This window comes from Abramis brama (assembly GCF_963993115.1).
Source record: "Abramis brama genome assembly, chromosome: 1".
Classification (NCBI taxonomy): Eukaryota; Metazoa; Chordata; class Actinopteri; order Cypriniformes; family Leuciscidae; genus Abramis; species Abramis brama.
In genome coordinates, this window is record NC_139963.1 from 7,117,307 (window position 1) to 7,140,489 (window position 23,183).

The following is a 23,183-nucleotide window of genomic DNA, read 5'->3' on the forward strand; positions in this document are numbered from 1 at the left end:
TTTTTTTTGGTTCAGTTTTTTGTCTTATTTTTGTTCTTGTACTATATTTTTGTTCTTGTACTATTTGATTGTTCTTAAGTAAATAAAAAATGTAAATTTCTACATTTTGGGCTTTTATTTATGTTGTCTAGCAGCTATGGATTTCAATAATTTTACTAACATATAGGTGAACATATAGGTGAACATATAGGTGAACATATAGGTGCATATATACGTGGATATATGCACACATATATATGTGCATATATGTAGGCCTACCTATATAGGTAGCCTACATGTATGCACGTATATATGTACACATATATGTGCATATATGTACATATATGTGCATATATGTACATATAATATAGGAAAACGGCCAATTTTATATACGTCACATATATTAAAAACCTATATCAAAACCTATATTAAAACATATATGTTTATATAGGTTATTTCCATGTGGGCACTTTCAAACACAGCATCCTCGTTTAAACACTGGATTCATCTTCACTTTAATGACACTGCTGAACTCTAGCAGGTGTTTTACACAATCCGTTTAGTCGTCTCGCATTAAGCAAAGGAAAACTCCACCGTTTTTTGAAATAGGGCTTATTCACCTTCTTTCCTACATGTAGATAGGAGGGCAAATGCATTTTTGTCTCAGTGCATGCATTGTTTTAGTTTGACCGGGTCGGCGCTAGCTTAGCTTAGCTTAGCTTAATGAATGGAATCCTTTGTTGCCAGCTAGCATGGCCTGAGTAAAAGTGATTTAGTGATTAAATGGTAAAATTAGATTTTCTCCTTTGGTGATTCTGCTTGTTAACATCAATTAACCATTCAATAATGGCCAATCATCACACAATTAATAACTTAATTTTCTCATTAATTTTAACACTATTCAGTGTTAATTTAACACTCATATTTTAACACTTTAACCCTTTGAGTGTGGAGTCAAATAAACTCCCAAGAGTTATCTTGCTGTGTAGATAACACTCTTTAAAAACATCCTCAAAATGTAACATTTAAAATGTTCTTGCTTTGTTAACACGTCACATTACAAGAACGTTTTATAAAATACATTCTGTCATCTCAGGCCTCAATGATATCCTCCAAACATTTTGCGAAATTTGATTTGATAGTGTTCCTCCTTTGTTATTATGGAACATTCCTAAAACATCCTCAAAATGTTGCAGTTAAAACGTTATATCTTAGTTTATATTTAACCTTATAGAAACATTATTTGAAATGAGAAAACATCCTTAAAACATTTTTTTGAACATTACATTCAAATGTTTTCTTTAAAACATTAACCAACCCACTAAACAGTGTGTGTGTGTGTGTGTGTGTGTGTGTGCGTGTGTGTGTGTGTGTGTGTGTGTGCGTGTTCCACAGCAAGCCGACCCCGTCTCCTTCCATATTTCCACAAACGAACTTTTGTCGACGGACGTCAACATTAGACGTGCGGAACACGCAGAAAAAAAATGTCGCGTGGCGTCACAAAACAACCCCTTCAATGGACCGAATTTGGACGTCCAAAAATTACATGCAAATGACGTCACATTGCGCAGTGGGACACTTGTAGGGAATATTAGCCAAAGTTCTGAGAACGTTCCCTGCTAACTGGGAATACACCTATTGTGATGCAAGATTTTTTATACATCCCCCCCAATCCCCCTCCATAATTCTCACTCCAAGCTAAACTCAAAAGTTGGCAGCCCTGCACGTATAGATTATAAAAATAATTAAATTGTTTAAAATAAACCAAATATTTTAACATTAAACTAATATTCTCCTATTAAAAGAAAAAAGTAAGAGCAAGTTTAACCATTTTCAGCCATTTTATGAGTGTTACAGTTGACGTGTCGTGAAGTAGGCCTAGATATTACGAAAGCAACTTTCCACTTTATCATGTTTGAGTTTGAGTTCATCAAATACTCTATCGATATTACAGCTATGAAAAGTTTAACGAACTTACTGTCACGTGAAGCGAGTGCTGATTTTCTATCTTCCGAAATGGCGTCTTTACAGTGTACAGAATACAGTGCACAGTCCCCTTTCCCCATACACACAGGAGTCAGTTTTCCCACCCGCATGCTTCTAATAGACTCACTGTCTATGAATAGACTCCGTGCACTAGCACATAAGCAGGAGGTGGGTGGGAAAACTGACTCCTGTGTGTATGGGGAAAGGGGAGGGACAGAGGGAACAGGCAAGACAAACTCCTACGTTTAAATAACAAATAGAAAATATCTGCTTGACAACTTTTTATGGAGCTGGGAACAAGCCCAAATAAGCAACTACACTTCAGAAACAAGCCCCAAAAAAACACGACCCGCGACTATATATTTGTCAGCGACTTTACAGAAAAACAAGCCCAAAGTCCATAGTAGGAAGAAAAAAAATACTATGGAAGTCAATGGTTATAGTTAACTGTTTGGTTGTTGATATTCTTCAAAATATCTTCCTTTGTGTTCAGCAGAAGAAAGAAATTCATACAGGTTTGAAACAACTTGAGGGTGAGTAAATGATGACAGAATTTTCATTTTGAAGTGAACTATCCCTTTAACTGAATAAACCTGTGTGGTATTTTTTTTATTTCTTAAGGTTGTAATGGTGGTGCAGTCATTTAACTTCTAACACATCAAGGAGATGGAAGCCCATTTTTGGCATATAAGGAAAAAAAGATGCTCTGGTAAGTCATAATTATGACATAGTCATAGAAAGTTGAATTTATGACATAGCCTACTAAGTCATAATTATGAGATGAAAAGTTTAAATTATTACTTAGAATGTAAAAAAGTGAAAATTATGACATTAAACGGATAGTTCACCCAAAAATGAAAATTAGCCCATGATTTACTCACCCTCAAGCCATCCTAGATGTATATGACATCATGTAAGACATCGTCTTCTTTCAAATGAATACAATCTGAGTTATATATAAAATGTCCAAGCTTTATAATGGCAGTGAATTGTCGTTTCTGTTTTGAAGTCCATCAAAGTCCATCTTTCCATGATAAAAGTGCTCCAAATAAAGGCCTTCTGAAGTGAAGCCATGCGTTCAGAGCTTCCAGCTCTCCCGCATTCACCGTGAGACTCACGCGACTGACACTTTTCACACACTCTCACGCCACACATCCATTTTCTCACGCACAGAAAAAGCAAAGAGGACACGGAGACCGACAGACTAGACAGAGCAGGTTATTATTATATAAAAAAAATCTCAGCTCTCAGATTCTGTCAATTTTATTACGAAATTCAAAAAATAAATACCATGATTGACAGATCCCATAGCGACACGTGACCCGATCATCTCTACTAGCTAATAGTAAATAAACATGGACACTGTTGAAAGATACAGTACAACTTACCAAAATGTATATTCCTCATAGATAATATCGATCAATCAGTGTTTTTCATCAGCGTGAAGAGGTCAGTAAAATAGCAGGAGAACAATTATGTCACATTTACCTCCGGAAAGCCATTTAATGACCATAATATAGGCTATATCACGTTAGTTGGCTAGAAAAAAAAGAGCTACAGAGTATTTAGCTAAATACGTGTACTATATTACATATTTATTATATTTTTACTTGTATCATTAAATAAAGTTGTTATTATAATAAAAAAAAACGCATTATATTTAATTTTAGTTATTTTTAACCTTAAATAATACTGCCAGCTGACAGGGTATGTTTACAGCATTAAGTGAGTTTTTTTTTTTTTATTCTTGAGAAAAATTAATGCCTATCTTGTTTACCTAATATTTATCCAAATAGAGTGCCGAAGTTATGACGTCATTTTGTAGGCCAACCCGGAAGTTAGCGGCGCATGGGTTCCCTCGATTGAAAAGCTATGCATTTTCCCCAAAGACTTTTGGAAAATCGCAAAAAATAAGATCTGTGTTCAACAAATAGTTGTGACCCTTACACGTTTTGTCTTGCAAGATAATCTTTACAAGTTAATCCAAAATTTATACATTTTGAAGCCTAAATAAAGCCGTCAGATATAAAATGCTAACGGTAGGCTATCAACGGACTACAGCACACCATGGTCGCGGATCAACGTCATCATCAAGCTTCCTCAAACTTTATTTAAAAAACACGCTCGCTCACTATGATCTGAGCTGTGTATGAACACTTATCCACTTTTTCATGAGAAATATTGCCCATTCGTTTTTCCAAAAAAGTTTACTAACTAATTTTGTTTATGCGTGCCTCTCTGAGATTTTTTTTTTAAATCTTTTGTTTATGTTTTATTTATTCGTTTTTGTTAGTTTATATAAACCTTAATATTATTTTCTTTGTGATTAAGATTATAATGCATGATCATTGTGCCCCAAATAAACTTTAAAGATTATCTTTCACTGTATTATGTTTGATTGTATGTTTACATACCATTTGCTAATTCGCCAGAAAAAAAAACGCGCTTTTACCATCTCAGAAGGTCTAACGTTAGCTATGGCCGTATCAATTTCAAATCTTATGTCCTTTTTCTTAGACGATAAAAAAACCATAGATCGAGGAGAGAACCACTATAAATCTGGACATGAACAGTGCAGCTTAGATGCTGGTTTACTTGCCGGTATTGTACGGGCCAGCATGAGGGACAAGGTTTATCGAGTCTCGGTAAGTAAAACTAGGGAGAGATAGAGTAGTTACAATAGTGTTCTATGTATTTAAGATAACTATACAAATAATCTCTGAACAATCACAACACAGTTAAATTACAAATGTTTAATATAATAGTTGTATATAATTGTTGAATTTAAAGAGAACTGTCCAATAGCATAAACAAATGCTTATTATAATATATTATAATTAAACCATATATGTTTCCTAAATAAACCATATATACTCATTTTGTTAACTTTTTCTATATATTTTTACCTGGTAATCCACAAGCCAGTGTAGTAAATTATATCTCACATTCACATTACTGTGAGCTGACTGGAGTGTAGTTACAATAGTATACAAGTAGTAGTATACAATAGTTTAACATTTAATTTTTGGTATTTGTCAGATAGGCGACTTACAGTGCATTAAAGGAATAGTTCACTTTAAAATGAAAATTCTGTCATCATATACTCACCCTCATGTTGTTTCAAACCTGTATGAATTTCTTTCTTCTGCTGAACAGAAAGGAAGATATTTAGAAGATTATCAGTAACCAGACAGTTTCTGGGTCCTATTGACTTCCATAGTATATTTTTTTCCTACTATGGAAGTCAATGGGACCCAGAAACTGCCTGGTCAGCAGAAGAAAGAAATTCATACAGGTTTGAAACAACATGAGGGTGAGTATATGATGACAGAATTTTCATTTTAAAGTGAACTATTCCTTTAAGGCTATACATATCAGCGTGTTCTCTGGGAATTGAACTCGCAACCTTTTGCACAGTTAACAAAATGCTCTAATCATTGAGCCACAGAAACCTTACAGCAAGAGTTGTAGTAAACATCTTTATTTTCATAAAATAAGTAAAATGAAAACAAACTATATACTAATTGCAAAAACTGATAATTCACATGACAGGTCTCTACAGGGAAAGATGGCATTGTTGCTACACAATGTGAATGCCCACGTGGACAATACAAATGCAGCCATGCAGCTGCTTTGGCCATCTTTGCCATCCACAATTTCAGCTGCACAGACACCACATGTCAGTGAAAGAAGCCCAAAGCAGCTAAGAGCACACACTCTGTAGAGGAGCTGTTCCCTCCTCCGAATGAGCCTTACAACCCTCTGACACGAGAGCCAACAGCAGAGGATCGTGATTGGCTGAGGAACAGACTCAGGGGCAGGTTCTCAGGAATGTCCTGGCTTCTCTCACCTGAGCCTGAAGAGAATCCTCACACATTGGAAGCACATTCTGTTCCTAGAATTGTAGAGTCTGTAGGTCATCAGGGGTCTGAAGCTATCCTGGCCAGTATGGCTTTGTCAGAGGAGGAACGGAGGGCTATTCAGGTGGCAACAATTGGTCAGCGCAACAATCAAAACTGGCATTTATTTAGGCGTGGAAGGCTGACTGCCAGCAACTTTGGAGCTGTCCTTAGGTCAAAGCGTGTGACTGCTTCACTTCTTGCTAGGGTGCTGGGAAAGCAACAAGCCCTAGAGGGTGTTTTGTCTGTACAGTGGGGTATTGTGAATGAGAGTGAAGCTATCCAGGCATTCACCACAGCAACTCAGATGCCAGTCCAGGAGTCTGGCTTGTGGCTGTCTCCATCAGGCGTGTTGGGAGCATCTCCAGATGGTCTGGTGGGGTCATCTGCAATATTGGAGGCCAAGTGTCCCTACAATGCAAGAGAAAAATCAATTAGTGAGGCAGTGCAAAATAAGGACTTCTGTGTCAGTATGGAAGGGGGTGTTTCCAGCCTGCGAAGAGACCACCCCTACTGGCATCAAGTACAGGGGCAGCTTCACCTCACTGCAAGAGATACCTGCTACTTCACTGTGTGGACCACAAAAGAATGTGTCATCATCCCCATATCCAGAGATGACACTTGGCAATCAAACCTGCAAGTCCTGGAAGACTTTTTTACGTCTCACATGCTTCCACAGCTGGCACAAAAGTAAACTAAATATTGTTCAATATATACATAGTTTATAAAGAGAACTGTTTATTAGAAGGTTGGCTAAAATGTACATAGTTATTATTAAAATGAATGTTATGAAACAGAAAATAGTGATTTTCATCTTGCCACTTTCTTGGTAAAGAAAACACATTTTTACTCAAATTAATCTAAATGGATTTATCACATTCTGGAACCAAATTTTAATATTCAGAAGGAACCAAACTATAATATTCAGAAGTAAACAGTGTAGCTGACAGAGTGTTTATGTCAGAATGTTTATTTTTAAACCACAACCTTTTAAAAATGATATATTTAACGATATCTTTAGCATTTCTCATCCAAACAACGTCAAACTTGGCATTGCACTTACTCGTGACCGTAGCGAGACACCTGTCAAGTTTGAAATCCATCGGACTAACGGTTCGAGAGATATGTGGTTAACAGGCACACAGACAGACAGACAGACGTTTCTGTAATTTATTGATACTTTGCACGTGACGTCACAAGTACTGGCTGGCGGGCAAGAACGTCGTTCTCCAGCAACGAAACCCAGTAAACTAATCAAGGGTCGCCAGTTTTACTATACAAAAGTTGGTGTTTTGAGGTGTAAACGACATGCCAGATAGGTGTTGTGTAATTGGATGCACTAACCGCAGATGAGATAAGCAACCTTCAAAGTATACACACGTCTGTGCAAATTACCATCAAAGGTAATTTCAACATTTGTTTGAATACAATGGGTGTATGATCATGTAATTAATCGTGTCTTTAAGTTACTGTAGTTTTGTCATTCAACACCACCAGTATTCACCAGCTTGTTCGGCGAGTCAGCTGTTTGTGTTATGACTCTAAGCTAGACTACTGTAGGCTACGTTCACACCGCCGCCGACGAGAGCGGCAAAATTCATTGAAAATGAATGATTTCCGGGCACTTTGACGCTCTCGCCGGTGGCGGTGTGAACGAACAGTAACAGCTGTCGTCTTTTGCTAACAATAACAGAAGTGTGTGTGATAGGTTGTTTTGAGGTTTGCGATATCTATGATTTTCAATGAGAACCAGAGATGACCCAACAGTAGAGCTAGATTATTTACAGAGGAATTATTGCTGCTCGATTATCTTAAAAAAAACTAATTGTCTGCTTTGGCCTACACAATTTAGCTACCTTGGAGTTAACTTAATCCTAGTCCATAGTTATGCAGCTAGCTCACTAACAGACTTGAAAGCTACTAGAAAGTCCTGGAACTACAGGACTCAACGTTGAAAATACCCGTTTGTTGCCCGCCAGGTATCCGTGGTAGTCACGTGACTGCAAAGTATCAATAGATAGATAATTCCTCGAGCCGTCTTTCCTGCTCAGTCTCTGTATCGCTCTGTTGCCCCTGGCAACCGATTTTTTTCATCAATTTTTTTTTTTTTACGAACTTTATTATGAACAATACACATGACAATAGGTACAGAGAACACTACAAATACTGTGCAACCTGCACAACAAAAAAATGAAATGTACAGTACAGTACAGTACAGCTGTGTGAGGTGATTCGCTCGCTGTGTGAGGAAAGTGAGTCGCTCGCTGTGTGAGGAGGGTACGCATACAGATCCACTGCTGGCCTATCAGTGGTAAAGTCAGTAGCTAGTGGCTATAGTAAAGTGACTTCCCAAGACAAATCATTAGTCCTATTTTTGAACCTTCCGGCCCGCCATAATATCTGAACCACTCTATTCATACTCGAAGCCAGAGGGCGCTCTCGCACAGAAAGTACAAAGAAGACTCATCAGGTATTTTCTTAAGAATAAAGTATTTAGCTGATCCCAGCTATATTGCTAATCGAAATAGCTTTTATCACAGTAGAATACTACAGAATAATGTATGTCTTGCCTTAATCTGTAATAAAAAGCCTCATATGAGTAACTATTATTAGCATTTTAGTCTCCTCTGAACAAAATCACATGGCATGTCCTAAAAACGTTTTAGAGTAATACTCAGATTTGAAATAAAACATGATCAGAACAACATTAAGTTGTAGTTATTTTATTTTATCATATGCTCATGAATATTCTTGTTGGAACCCAAAACAGTAACAGAACAAAAACAGAACTCTAAATTTGAACAGAAGCTTTTTTTTTTTTTTTTTTTTTTTAAATGTTCTTTTATATTTTATTATGTGTGTTATTCTTAATGAAGAAAAAAATTAAACATGGAAATATTTAAGCTGTTATTGTAGTAGTTTAATAAATAACAGTTAATGAACAAAGCGGTAGAGCCAGCAGCAAAGAAACTCAGGAAAATGAATGAAAACCTCATTGATATAAGAATTGTGCATGACTTGTGTTAAGCTTGGCCGCTCTCTGTGAAGGGTGGCCCGATTGTGGTCATGCTTTTAGAAAATTCTCGATCCGCCACTGCAAGGAGTGAAGTGTAATATTGTATTTTTCTGATGAATCAAAGGGCGACACTAACATTTACAGTATAGGCTATGTGCACAAGTCCCGTGACGTACTTCCGTTTTCCACAGTGATCGGCAGATCAGTTTCCGGTTTACTTCCCGCTCCTGTTACAACGGCGGTAAAGATGATGCAAAGTGAGCAAACAAGAGCTGTAACCGTAAGAAAAACCCCAAAATATAACGTCAGAGATGTATTCAAGTTACAGAAAACGGTGCGTGGTTCAAACGACCATTGCAGTGTGCCACTTTGTACGGGATCCAGCCGTTATAACAGTGAACTTAGCTTCCACCGCTTTCCAAAACATAACGGCATTCGTGCGCAGTGGCTTCATAAGATCCGAAGGACGGGGTTTTCCGTAACTCCGCATACGAAGGTATGCAGCAGACATTTCACTAATGATCTTATCCTTACTACTGCTAAGGGTAAACGGAGTTTAGCTGCAAGTGCTGTGCCATCGTTGTTTGAATGGAACGGCTACACGAACAGCAAGACGCGGGCTGGCGTTTGGGAGCGCCGCACTCGTCCCACATCAAGTCCTGACCCCGTGGCTGAGGAGACTGAGGAGGAGATTGTGGAAGCAATGGTCCCCATGCCCATCGACCACGACTACGGAGAAAGTCCCACAGTGTGTGTCGACCGGGAGCAATATGAGAAGCTACTAGATGAAGTCGAGATGCTGAGACAGCAGGTCCAAACGCTTCATCTACAGAGCTCATTTGGACTCCAGCGGTTTGCATCATCACCAGAGGACATCCGATTTTACACCAGGTAAGATATGCGCAACCAATCTATCAAGCCAAGTTAGTAGTGGTAAGATCAACGTTTAACTTTACTGTAAGTGGTTGCCTCTATTGTCTGTTTTAGTGTATTATTTTCTCTGTCTTTTTAATCTAATATTGAGCAAGTATGATAATTAATTAAACCTACAATACTGTTTAGATTCCCCTCATATGAGCATTTGATGGCATTTTGGGGCCTGATCAGTTCTGCTACAGTGAAGATGGTTAGGGTTTACCAACACCAGAGCAAGGAAAACGAGCACAACAACTGAAAGTCCTGTAACCAGACCGCCTGTAAGTAGCAGGCTCATACACAAATACACACATCCATGAATATTATGATTATGATCTAATTTTAATTTAATATTTTCCCACAGAAACTGCTGCCAATAGATGAACTTTTCCTCTTCCTGTCATATCTGTCCACTGGCTGTACCCAGAGGGAGCTGGGCCATAGATTTAAGATCCATCGAGCAACAGTCAGCCGAATTATTGTGACCTGGGCCAACTTTCTCTACAGCCTACTGGGATCGGTATGTACATGGATGTCTCCTGCAGCTGTGAAGGTCAATCTCCCACAGGATTTTCATGGTAGCTACAGCGACACACATGTGGTCCTTGACTGCACAGAGTTAGGTTGTCAGACTCCTTCATCTCTGCTCCTTCAGAGTGAGGTCTTTTCACACTACAAGTCCCACTGCACCTTCAAGGCCATGGTGGGAATGTCCCCCCATGGAGCCCTGACATTTGTGTCAGCACTCTTTGAGGGATCCATGAGTGATAGGGAGGTGTTTCGCCAATCAGGGATTACATCACTCTTAACACCTGACATGGCCATCATGGTTGACAAGGGCTTCCTGGTGGATGACCTTGTACCTGGGACTGTTCATCGTCCTGCCTTTCTCTCCAAGAGGACACACATGTTGGAGGTGGATGTTCTGAAGACGCAGTCCATTGCTCGTTTAAGGGTGCACGTTGAGAGGATGATCAGAAGAGTCAAAGAAAATAAACTTTTTGATTCTATAATCCCTCTGTCCATCTCAGGCAGCATCAACCAAATATTCACAGTTGCATGTCTCCTCACAAATTACCAGAATGGGCCTCTTGTCAAGAAATGGATGTATGATGTTTAAGATGAGGAAGAGGAAGCCACAGGAGAGTTGAAACGAGCAATGGACTGCGTCTTCAGAACATCCACATTTACTTACCATTTACTATTTTGTTGAAGTTGCATGGGGTATGGTGATGAACATGAATTTGTTTATTCCTTAGCTTACATTTTAGTCTTGTTTATGTTTGTTGATTCTCTCTCACACATCTTTTATTTACTTAAAAAGATGAATGTTACACATTCGTGATAATCAGTTATGTCTCTGTTTTTTGTTAATATCTTAGGGCAACCGGAGGTGTGTATGTATATACATATATATATATATATATATATATATATATATATATATATATATATATATATATATATATATATATATATATACACACACACATATACACACACACGTGTCCGGGCCACCGGAGGTGTGTATATATATACATAAGTAGTATTAACATATACCATGTGTCACTTTTGGGTTAATATTTGATTGATTTATGACCTCCTGTCACTCATGATTGACAGGTAATCCGTGTGTCAAGAAAACAGTGTCTCTGATTTACAGTGCCAAACAGACTGGTCATTTGTTGAATCCTGGGTAACTGGCTCCTTCCAGTCTGTTGGAGGAAACTGTTGCTGATTGTATTTTCCTTTGATTGTTGGGGGTGAAATTCACCCAAGCAAGTATTACGCAATGTTGACACCCTGAGTGTCAAAATCTTCGCTGGTTGATCAATAGGGTAGCCTATATGTTAAGTGAGTCAAAATATTTGTGTCAAGACATTCAGGAATACCATTACACCTACAAAACACTGAGTATATTCATTCAAATAATATGTCTGGAGATGTTTTAAGAACAACTGTGTGTGTGTGTGTGTGTGTGTGTGTGTGTGTGTGTGTGTGTGTGTGTGTGTGTGTGTGTGTGTGTGTGTGTCTCAGTAGGATCAGTAGTACCTGAACTATAGGTTTATGTTAATGCCTAACACACCCCATACTATATTCTTCTCAATAAGAAAAGGTGTTGTTGTTTTTTTTTTTTCTAGAACATCTGTATCTGTTTCCTGACGCCAATAGGATCAGTGTTAAAAAATACAAAAAATCAAAACATTTATCTAACTCACAGTGAAGGTGTTTGCGAGTGGAACTGGCGGGGGAAGAGTGCATCCTAAAAGGGTTTGTTAATGGTTTTACGACAGTTGCTTAGATGTTTAAAGAATGACACTTCATCAAAATCTTTCTGGTGATTCTCTGGGCTCGCACACAAAAACATCTTTTTAGTGTACATAAATTTGTTTGTTACTTTTGTTATTTTAGTATTTTTTTTACAGAAAATATTTTAGTTTTTAACCTAGCCCATAGTGTGTGTGTGTGTGTGTGTGTGTGTGTATGTGTGTGTGTGTGTGTGTGTGTGTGTGTGTGTCTGTGTTGCAAAACAACAAATTACATATTCTGGGTAAAATAAAACGCATAGGGATTTGAAACATTCAAACATTTATATAAAAAAAAAATGTTTCGCCACAAAAAGCAATGAAAGTTGTCTCTTTTCTTTTAATAAAACTTTTACTGTATTTTATTTTTTAAAACAGACTGATGACCAGCATCTTTTATTAGAACTGTAGCCGAACAGTTTCCTCACATGAGTAAAACACAATTTTCACTTAGAAAACTTTTTAAATGTATGACTGAACCTTTTTTCTTTTGACAAACCTACATTTCAAATTATACCTGAGGTGTGTAACAACCACAAGGGATACATGTTGATTCCATGTTTCAGTGTTCATGTTTCACATATTCAAGAAATCTAATCTTACGGTAAATCTTTGTGATACCAGAACACAAAACTTTGTGTTGAGTGATCCAGACAAAGCTTCATGCTAGAAAATATCATGAAAGTCACTAGCACTTCAACATCCAGCACAAAATTAAAGGGATGAGCTTAAAAAAATATTGGGAAATATCAAGGTTCTATGGTTCTATTAAAGCGGCACAATATATAGTTAGGTGTGTGTGTGTGTGTGTGTGTATGTGTGTGTGTGTGTGTGTGTGTGTGTGTGTAAATAGTTGTGCTAAACTCTTTGTATGTATTTTTACAAGCCAACATATTTTGTCAGGGGTATTTCACACCGCTGTGATGCAAAGTTTCACACTCGTGAATAACATACAAACATAATCTTTATACAGGGTTACTATATGTGTGTCCGAAATACCTGTAAAATTCAAAAGACCAAATCAGTAAGAAAAAAGAGGGCTCAGCATACATTAAAAAAGTAACATTTATAATAAATGCAAAAAATCCATTCGTGAGCAATTGTGAAAGTTTGTAAATTTTGTTTTGTAATTGGTGTTTTTATCACTCCACTAGTGTTGGTCACTTTATTCAGCTAGCACTATTTTGTTTGTTGGACTCTTCTTTGAGAACTGTCAACATTGTGTGTTTATAGGAATAAATGCAAATTAAGAATTTAAGTGAAAGTCTTTCTGCTTGAGAGTGTTTGACTAAATTGATATTTCTTTTAGTGCAACTTTACAGCTATCTATGATTTCGGATTACACAAAGCATCAACACGAAAAGTAAGTTATGCTGTTTTACACTTAATCTGTTACAACTGACTCACATCTGACTATTACACTGAGAACTGCACTTTCATTTAAGATTGAGGCTGGCAAACCCTGCAGATAAAATAAAAAAATTACGTGTGTAGAAATTCACCATGTAAATTCAAGACCCCAAATCACTAAGAAAATAAGTTACGCCATAAAAACATAATTTATGATGCATACAGAATGTAGAAAACTCAAATGATGAACAATTTGTTAGTTTGTTAAACGTTTGTAAATATGGTTTCGCAGATGACTTTTTATTACTCCACTAGATTTAGTCATCTTGTTGAGATGACACTGTTCACATTTCTTTGTTTGTTGGTCTGTGTTTAGTTTTAGGTGAAAAAATGATGCAAGTTCATGCCATTCCACACATGGGAAAACGTGTGTGATGAACACAGGCCTTTAATTTAACAGGCTTTTTAAATATATGACTGAACTTTCTCTTTTTGACAAATCAGTATTTCATATTATATTAAATTATACTTAATATTATATTAAGTTGTTTAACAAACGCAGAATAGTTTATTTCAACAACCTGCTTAACATTAAAGATTATAGTTTATCAATTGTAATCACCATCTTCTTTGACTTAAATAAACTTACTACATGTGCTAAAATTCTTTGTCATTTTTTTTTTTTTTTTTTTTTTGCTCTTCGGTCAGATTTGATAGAGGAACTATGCCACACTGTTGTAATGCAAACACATTAAGAACTATAAAGATGCACGTCCTTGTAAAGACTATAGATAACATTCAAACATAATCGTTATACAGGAATTATGTTTGCACAAAAGTAAATTCAAGGTCAATTTGTGTAAGGCATATAGGAAAAGAGACAATTAGCCATAAAGAATACAGAATTACTCGTTTATGTCGATACAGTATGTAAAATGATATTTTTCCACTAAACTATGTCACGCTTTACAATTAGTTTCTCTGTTTGTGTACAGTCTTTTGTACTACTCTCTGAGCGTGGTCAAATATGTTCATAGGAAGAATGAAAACATGAACAAATACAGCATTTTGAGAATTAAATGTCAGTCCTTCTACATGGTTGATACTAAACAAATGACATTTCTTTTAGGACATCTTTCTGGTATGTCTACGCTGTGGGGTGGCAAGACACGCCGACCCAACATGAAAAGTGAGTTATGTACTTTTTCTGTTACCTATTCAACAATTACACTTAAAACTTTTAGAACTATTACACTTAAAACTCTGCATTTCACCGCACAGTCATAGATACACAGTTCTTTTGTCTATGTCTCTACTGTTAAGTAAATGAATTACAGTTGATTAGTAGTAATTTTAAGTGAAAGGTGAGATGATTCATGCCTTTTTTTTATTATTCTGTCCACACCAATACTTTGACACCTGTGTTTTAGGCATCGGTCTTCTAGGTTTGATCCAGAAAACAGAACTTGTGTTTTATGTCTCAACATTTTGTTCTCCTTTTTAATGAAAACATGCAGTTTTAGTTCTCAACAGCAGAATACCAAAACGTTTTAGACAATTTCAATAGTTAGCGAGCAAATGCATGTGAACTGTTTATTACTGTGATAATTTATTATGTGAAACAAGCTCAGTCACATCAGAGTTGAATTGGAACAGTTATTGTCCTGCATGTTTAACAGTGTTAGTTTCTCACAAGTCACAACGTTTTCATTGTAGTGTGTTTCATTGTTGCAAAGTTCCATTGTTTCAAAATTTAATTGTAGCATGTAACAGTTTGGAGACATTTGGGGGGATTTTATTTTATTGTATTTTCATACTACTTTGATTTTGTTTACCGTGTGATTGCACAGTTGTAAGTGTGTGTGTGTGTGTGTGTGTGTGTGTGTGTTTTCCTTACACTCTGCAAAGCAACTTTGAAAAACAACTGGTTCCTCTAATCTGCTGTAATTTTACTGGGCTCTAGGTGTTCTCGGCTTCTCCTTGTTCAAATAAGACAATGCTCCCATGAATTTTGGGGTGGTATGTGGATATAGAATGCAACAAGGAACTCATATATTTAATGTAATAAAACATCTATGTATTGTTTTTAAAAATGCAGTAAAACAAAGGTATGAAGACATCTGTCTATCAGAGACCTTCACAAACTATGGTGTAAAACAAAATTCAGTGCATTAGTGTACACCGATTTGCCAGCATATTACTTTTATTCACTATTGTTTAAAGAAAAGAAACAAAACAGGTTAATCTCCCTGAGTGTGGTGTTTTATGACTACTGAAGGTGTCACATCCTTAGAGCATTACATCCTCGGACGTTTGACACCTACAGCCCAGCCTCATGAATTTGGTATTTAAATAAGTCAAGTCAAGTCACCTTTATTTATATAGCGCTTTTTACAATACAGATTGTATCAAAGCAGCTTCACATTGATAAAATGAAAATAATACAACAAAGTTTGTTTCTAGAAGAAAATTGCATCAATGTCCACCCTAATTAGGCAGATCAATAATATCGTTGAATATTAAATGTCCCCAACTAAGCAAGCCAAAGCCAAGGCAACAGTGGCAAGGAACCAAAACTCCATCAGTGACTGAATGGAGAAAAAAACCTTGGGAGAACCCAGGCTCAGTCAGGGGCCAGTTCTCCTCTGGCCAACGAGCGTACAGTGTATGATTATGATCCAGGCAGCGTTACAGGGCAGAAGTCAGATTGGTCGTGTCGATGAAGCCGACACTTCAGGGATGCGTCATGGTTGGGTCCAGGTGCAGATCCACCATCTAGTCTGGATACGGCCGGAGTCCACCTCACTTCAGAAACGGAGAGACTGGTTGACACTTCAGTACTGCGTTGTCGTCGCGTCCAGGCGCTGGTCCTTCATCTGATCTGGATACGGCCTGGATCTGGTGGACTGCGGTAAACCTCGGTATAAGCAGAGAGACTAATATTAACGTAGACGCCATTCTTCTTATGATTTAACAAGTACATCAGGATTTATGGGAAGTGTTCCCGGTTCCGGCTGGCCTAATCTATGCAGGATAATATGGAATTATATAAGTCTATAATGTATTATGTGAATGCTATGTCAAAGAGATGTGTCTTTAATCTGGCTTTGAACTGACAGAGTGTGTCTGCTTCCCGGACAATGTTAGGAAGACTATTCCAGAGTTTTGGTGCTAAATAGGAAAAGGATCTACCGCCAGCAGTCGATTTTGATATTCTAGGTATTATCAACTGGCCGGAATTTTGAGAGCGCAATAGACGTGAAGGACTATAATGCGTTAAGAGCTCGCTTAAGTACTGCGGAGCTAAACCATTTAGTGCTTTGTAAGTAATCAGCAATATTTAAAAATTGATGCGATGTTTAATAGGGAGCCAGTGCAGTTTTGACAGAACGGGGCTAATATGGTCATACTTCCTGGTTCTGGTAAGAACTCGAGCTGCTGCGTTTTGAACTGTAGCTGTAGTTTGTTTATTAAGCGTGCAGGGCAACCACCCAGTGGAGCATTACAATAATCTAGCCTTGAGGTCATGAACGCATGAACTAATTGTTTTCCGCATTTATCAATGAGAGCATGTGACGTAATTTAGATATATTTTTAAGATGGAAAAATGCGGTTTTACAAATACGAGACACATGACTTTCAAATGAAAGATTGGTATCAAAGAGCACACCCAGGTTCCCCACCGACGACGAAGACTTAACAAGCTTAAACAGATGAAGACTTTCACTATCTACGCTAGATAATTAGTTTGACAGAGTTTCTCCAAGAAGATGAAGATTTTGTGAAACAGGACTTTCTGATGTCTGATGATCGTGTAGGAAAATTTGTGTTTGAAATGGGGTCAGTCCTGTTCAGCTGTTGCTGTTCTTGTCGGTGTTACACACATCTCTCTAGATGTTTCAGTAGTTTTTGGAGTAGCCATTGTAAAACTGGAATTGTAGAATGTCTGTTTTATTTATTTACTATCCTAAATCTTATTTGTACAAATAGAGTACAATGAACAAATCTTCAGGTTTGCTGTAACACAGCCCTATTCAATACATATTCACACCCATCACCATGATTACAGTTTTTTTCGATTGCTAAACGACAGTGGGCACAACTGGAGTCACATGTGCAAAACTCTAACTACAGTCTGCACAGCAGCAGTTCATGTGGACCAAACTCTAGTTCGTTTTCATTGCTTGAACACAGTTTTCAAAACTCTACACACTTAGCCCATGTCTTTAACCACAACCTGCACAACACTGTGGATTTACAGCACTTTGTTCAAATGCTAACACACTGCTGTCAAAACTGTGAACCACACATTCAAAACAGAATAGATTTCAGCCTTGTGCCTTTCAAACACTGCTGACTGCAATCTCAGCTGAAAGGCTCCCATGCACAAAATAAATATATTTGACGTAAAGTGTCGAAAATGTATGTGGCATGTATTCCAAATATATTGAAATATATTTGCATTGTTGGTCACTTATATTTATCATTTTGAAATATATTACAGTTTTTTTCGATTGCTAAACGACAGTGAGCACAACTGGAGCTACATGTGCAAAACTCTAACTACAGTCTGCACTACCAACAGTCACCTGAGCTAAACAGTTCACATCACCTGCAAAACTCACTCCAAGCAACACAACTCTTAACACATGGCTCAAAACAGGCTCAGTGCAGCCAAACACTATGCACAACCCTCACTGAGATAACACACACTGTCACTCAGAACACACTGAGAGGAAAAACACTAGCATCAAACACCAATACAGAAAATACAAACTTTTCATCTTTACAGTTTGAACAATTTCAGTGACTTCATACAAAGTAATATTTTCTTCAAAGAAAAGAGTGACATTTTTTCACATGATTTATTTAATTTTTTAGAACATAACAATTCTTTAAGGTAAATGAAAATTAGCAGTTTGCTTCAATAGTCTGTAGTAATTTACGGAATTACAGTAATGAGAAAAAAAAAGGTAGAAACTAAAAGTACATACGAACATGTAATGTAATATAATGTAATGTAATGTAATTCGAACAAATAATTGAGGGGCTAATCCTGCCTCTCTCTAGCATCAGGCCACAGGTTTTCATCAACATCACATCTAATATTCTCTCTTGCCATGCACCTGGGGAAGAACCTTCTGGAGTGCCTTATCCATCCCTGGCAGTCGTGTCCTCACATCCGGCACGCATGGCTTCCAAAAGAGACATTTGGTCATGTGGGTGGTGACCAAACACTTTCCACCTCCACCCATACAGAAAAACAATATATTGAAATATATATATGTGGCATATATTCCAAATACATTGAAATATATTTGCATTGTTGGTCACTTATATTTATAATTTTGAAATATATTCTAAAATATAAAAAAAATATATGATGTTACAGTAAGTGTGAAATATATTTACATATATTTAACTAAAATATATTTATTGGGCCAATTTCGAATATTTGCATATATTCCAAAAATATATTTCAAATATATTTATTTTGTGCATGGGAGCCTTTCAGCTGAGATTGCAATCAGCAGTGTTTGAAAGGCACAAGGCTGAAATCTATTCTGTTTTGAATGTGTGGTTCACAGTTTTGACAGCAGTGTGTTAGCATTTGAACAAAGTGCTGTAAATCCACAGTGTTGTGCAGGTTGTGGTTAAAGTCATGGGATAAGTGTGTAGAGTTTTGAAAACTGTGTTCAAGCAATGAAAAACGAACTAGAGTTTGGTCCACATGAACTGCTGCTGTGCAGACTGTAGTTAGAGTTTTGCACATGTGACTCCAGTTGTGCCCACTGTCTTTTAGCAATCGAAAAAAACTGTAATCATGGTGATGGGTGTGAATATGTATTGAATAGGGCTGTGTTACAGCAAACCTGAAGATTTGTTCATTGTACTCTATTTGTACAAATAAGATTTAGGATAGTAAATAAATAAAACAGACATTCTACAATTCCAGTTTTACAATGGCTACTCCAAAAACTACTGAAACATCTAGAGAGATGTGTGTAACACCGACAAGAACAGCAACAGCTGAACAGGACTGACCCCATTTCAAACACAAATTTTCCTACACGATCATCAGACATCAGAAAGTCCTGTTTCACAAAATCTTCATCTTCTTGGAGAAACTCTGTCAAACTAATTATCTAGCGTAGATAGTGAAAGTCTTCATCTGTTTAAGCTTGTTAAGTCTTCGTCGTCGGTGGGGAACCTGGGTGTGCTCTTTGATACCAATCTTTCATTTGAAAGTCATGTGTCTCGTATTTGTAAAACCGCATTTTTCCATCTTAAAAATATATCTAAATTACGTCACATGCTCTCATTGATAAATGCGGAAAACAATTAGTTCATGCGTTCATGACCTCAAGGCTAGATTATTGTAATGCTCCACTGGGTGGTTGCCCTGCACGCTTAATAAACAAACTACAGCTACAGTTCAAAACGCAGCAGCTCGAGTTCTTACCAGAACCAGGAAGTATGACCATATTAGCCCCGTTCTGTCAAAACTGCACTGGCTCCCTATTAAACATCGCATCAATTTTTAAATATTGCTGATTACTTACAAAGCACTAAATGGTTTAGCTCCGCAGTACTTAAGCGAGCTCTTAACGCATTATAGTCCTTCACGTCTATTGCGCTCTCAAAATTCCGGCCAGTTGATAATACCTAGAATATCAAAATCGACTGCTGGCGGTAGATCCTTTTCCTATTTAGCACCAAAACTCTGGAATAGTCTTCCTAACATTGTCCGGGAAGCAGACACACTCTGTCAGTTCAAAGCCAGATTAAAGACACATCTCTTTGACATAGCATTCACATAATACATTATAGACTTATATAATTCCATATTATCCTGCATAGATTAGGCCAGCCGGAACCGGGAACACTTCCCATAAATCCTGATGTACTTGTTAAATCATAAGAAGAATGGCGTCTACGTTAATATTAGTCTCTCTGCTTATACCGAGGTTTACCGCAGTCCACCAGATCCAGGCCGTATCCAGATCAGATGAAGGACCAGCGCCTGGACGCGACGACAACGCAGTACTGAAGTGTCAACCAGTCTCTCCGTTTCTGAAGTGAGGTGGACTCCGGCCGTATCCAGACTAGATGGTGGATCTGCACCTGGACCCAACCATGACGCATCCCTGAAGTGTCGGCTTCATCGACACGACCAATCTGACTTCTGCCCTGTAACGCTGCCTGGATCATAATCATACACTGTACGCTCGTTGGCCAGAGGAGAACTGGCCCCTGACTGAGCCTGGGTTCTCCCAAGGTTTTTTTCTCCATTCAGTCACTGATGGAGTTTTGGTTCCTTGCCACTGTTGCCTTGGCTTTGGCTTGCTTAGTTGGGGACATTTAATATTCAACGATATTATTGATCTGCCTAATTAGGGTGGACATTGATGCAATTTTCTTCTAGAAACAAACTTTGTTGTATTATTTTCATTTTATCAATGTGAAGCTGCTTTGATACAATCTGTATTGTAAAAAGCGCTATATAAATAAAGGTGACTTGACTTGACTTATTTAAATACCAAATTCATGAGGCTGGGCTGTAGGTGTCAAACGTCCGAGGATGTAATGCTCTAAGGATGTGACACCTTCAGTAGTCATAAAACACCACACTCAGGGAGATTAACCTGTTTTGTTTCTTTTCTTTAAACAATAGTGAATAAAAGTAATATGCTGGCAAATCGGTGTACACTAATGCACTGAATTTTGTTTTACACCATAGTTTGTGAAGGTCTCTGATAGACAGATGTCTTCATACCTTTGTTTTACTGCATTTTTAAAAACAATACATAGATGTTTTATTACATTAAATATATGAGTTCCTTGTTGCATTCTATATCCACATACCACCCCAAAATTCATGGGAGCATTGTCTTATTTGAACAAGGAGAAGCCGAGAACACCTAGAGCCCAGTAAAATTACAGCAGATTAGAGGAACCAGTTGTTTTTCAAAGTTGCTTTGCAAAGTGTAAGGAAAACACACACACACACACACACACACACACACACACACTTACAACTGTGCAATCACACGGTAAACAAAATCAAAGTAGTATGAAAATACAATAAAATAAAATCCCCCCAAATGTCTCCAAACTGTTACATGCTACAATTAAATTTTGAAACAATGGAACTTTGCAACAATGAAACACACTACAATGAAAACGTTGTGACTTGTGAGAAACTAACACTGTTAAACATGCAGGACAATAACTGTTCCAATTCAACTCTGATGTGACTGAGCTTGTTTCACATAATAAATTATCACAGTAATAAACAGTTCACATGCATTTGCTCGCTAACTATTGAAATTGTCTAAAACGTTTTGGTATTCTGCTGTTGAGAACTAAAACTGCATGTTTTCATTAAAAAGGAGAACAAAATGTTGAGACATAAAACACAAGTTCTGTTTTCTGGATCAAACCTAGAAGACCGATGCCTAAAACACAGGTGTCAAAGTATTGGTGTGGACAGAATAATAAAAAAAAGGCATGAATCATCTCACCTTTCACTTAAAATTACTACTAATCAACTGTAATTCATTTACTTAACAGTAGAGACATAGACAAAAGAACTGTGTATCTATGACTGTGCGGTGAAATGCAGAGTTTTAAGTGTAATAGTTCTAAAAGTTTTAAGTGTAATTGTTGAATAGGTAACAGAAAAAGTACATAACTCACTTTTCATGTTGGGTCGGCGTGTCTTGCCACCCCACAGCGTAGACATACCAGAAAGATGTCCTAAAAGAAATGTCATTTGTTTAGTATCAACCATGTAGAAGGACTGACATTTAATTCTCAAAATGCTGTATTTGTTCATGTTTTCATTCTTCCTATGAACATATTTGACCACGCTCAGAGAGTAGTACAAAAGACTGTACACAAACAGAGAAACTAATTGTAAAGCGTGACATAGTTTAGTGGAAAAATATCATTTTACATACTGTATCGACATAAACGAGTAATTCTGTATTCTTTATGGCTAATTGTCTCTTTTCCTATATGCCTTACACAAATTGACCTTGAATTTACTTTTGTGCAAACATAATTCCTGTATAACGATTATGTTTGAATGTTATCTATAGTCTTTACAAGAACGTGCATCTTTATAGTTCTTAATGTGTTTGCATTACAACAGTGTGGCATAGTTCCTCTATCAAATCTGACCGAAGAGCAAAAAAAAAAAAAAAAAAAAAAATGACAAAGAATTTTAGCACATGTAGTAAGTTTATTTAAGTCAAAGAAGATGGTGATTACAATTGATAAACTATAATCTTTAATGTTAAGCAGGTTGTTGAAATAAACTATTCTGCGTTTGTTAAACAACTTAATATAATATTAAGTATAATTTAATATAATATGAAATACTGATTTGTCAAAAAGAGAAAGTTCAGTCATATATTTAAAAAGCCTGTTAAATTAAAGGCCTGTGTTCATCACACACGTTTTCCCATGTGTGGAATGGCATGAACTTGCAACATTTTTTCACCTAAAACTAAACACAGACCAACAAACAAAGAAATGTGAACAGTGTCATCTCAACAAGATGACTAAATCTAGTGGAGTAATAAAAAGTCATCTGCGAAACCATATTTACAAACGTTTAACAAACTAACAAATTGTTCATCATTTGAGTTTTCTACATTCTGTATGCATCATAAATTATGTTTTTATGGCGTAACTTATTTTCTTAGTGATTTGGGGTCTTGAATT

At 37.0% G+C, this 23,183-nt stretch overlaps 2 protein-coding genes across 4 annotated transcripts in view; one reads left to right on the forward strand and one right to left on the reverse strand.

Annotated features, from left to right (window-relative positions):
- LOC311079578 (uncharacterized protein) overlaps positions 1-23,183 on the reverse strand; it is a 447,200-nt gene that overhangs the window by 263,334 nt on the left and 160,683 nt on the right. The window lies entirely within an intron of this gene.
- On the forward strand, positions 9,128-11,143 carry LOC311097256 (uncharacterized protein; the record flags this gene model as incomplete). The annotated part of the gene is made up of 3 exons (XM_084136809.1): positions 9,128-9,771; positions 9,943-10,076; positions 10,160-11,143. The coding sequence occupies 2 exons, from the start codon at positions 9,128-9,130 to the stop codon at positions 10,052-10,054; spliced, it is 756 nt and encodes a 251-aa protein (XP_083992935.1). The 3' UTR covers positions 10,055-10,076; positions 10,160-11,143.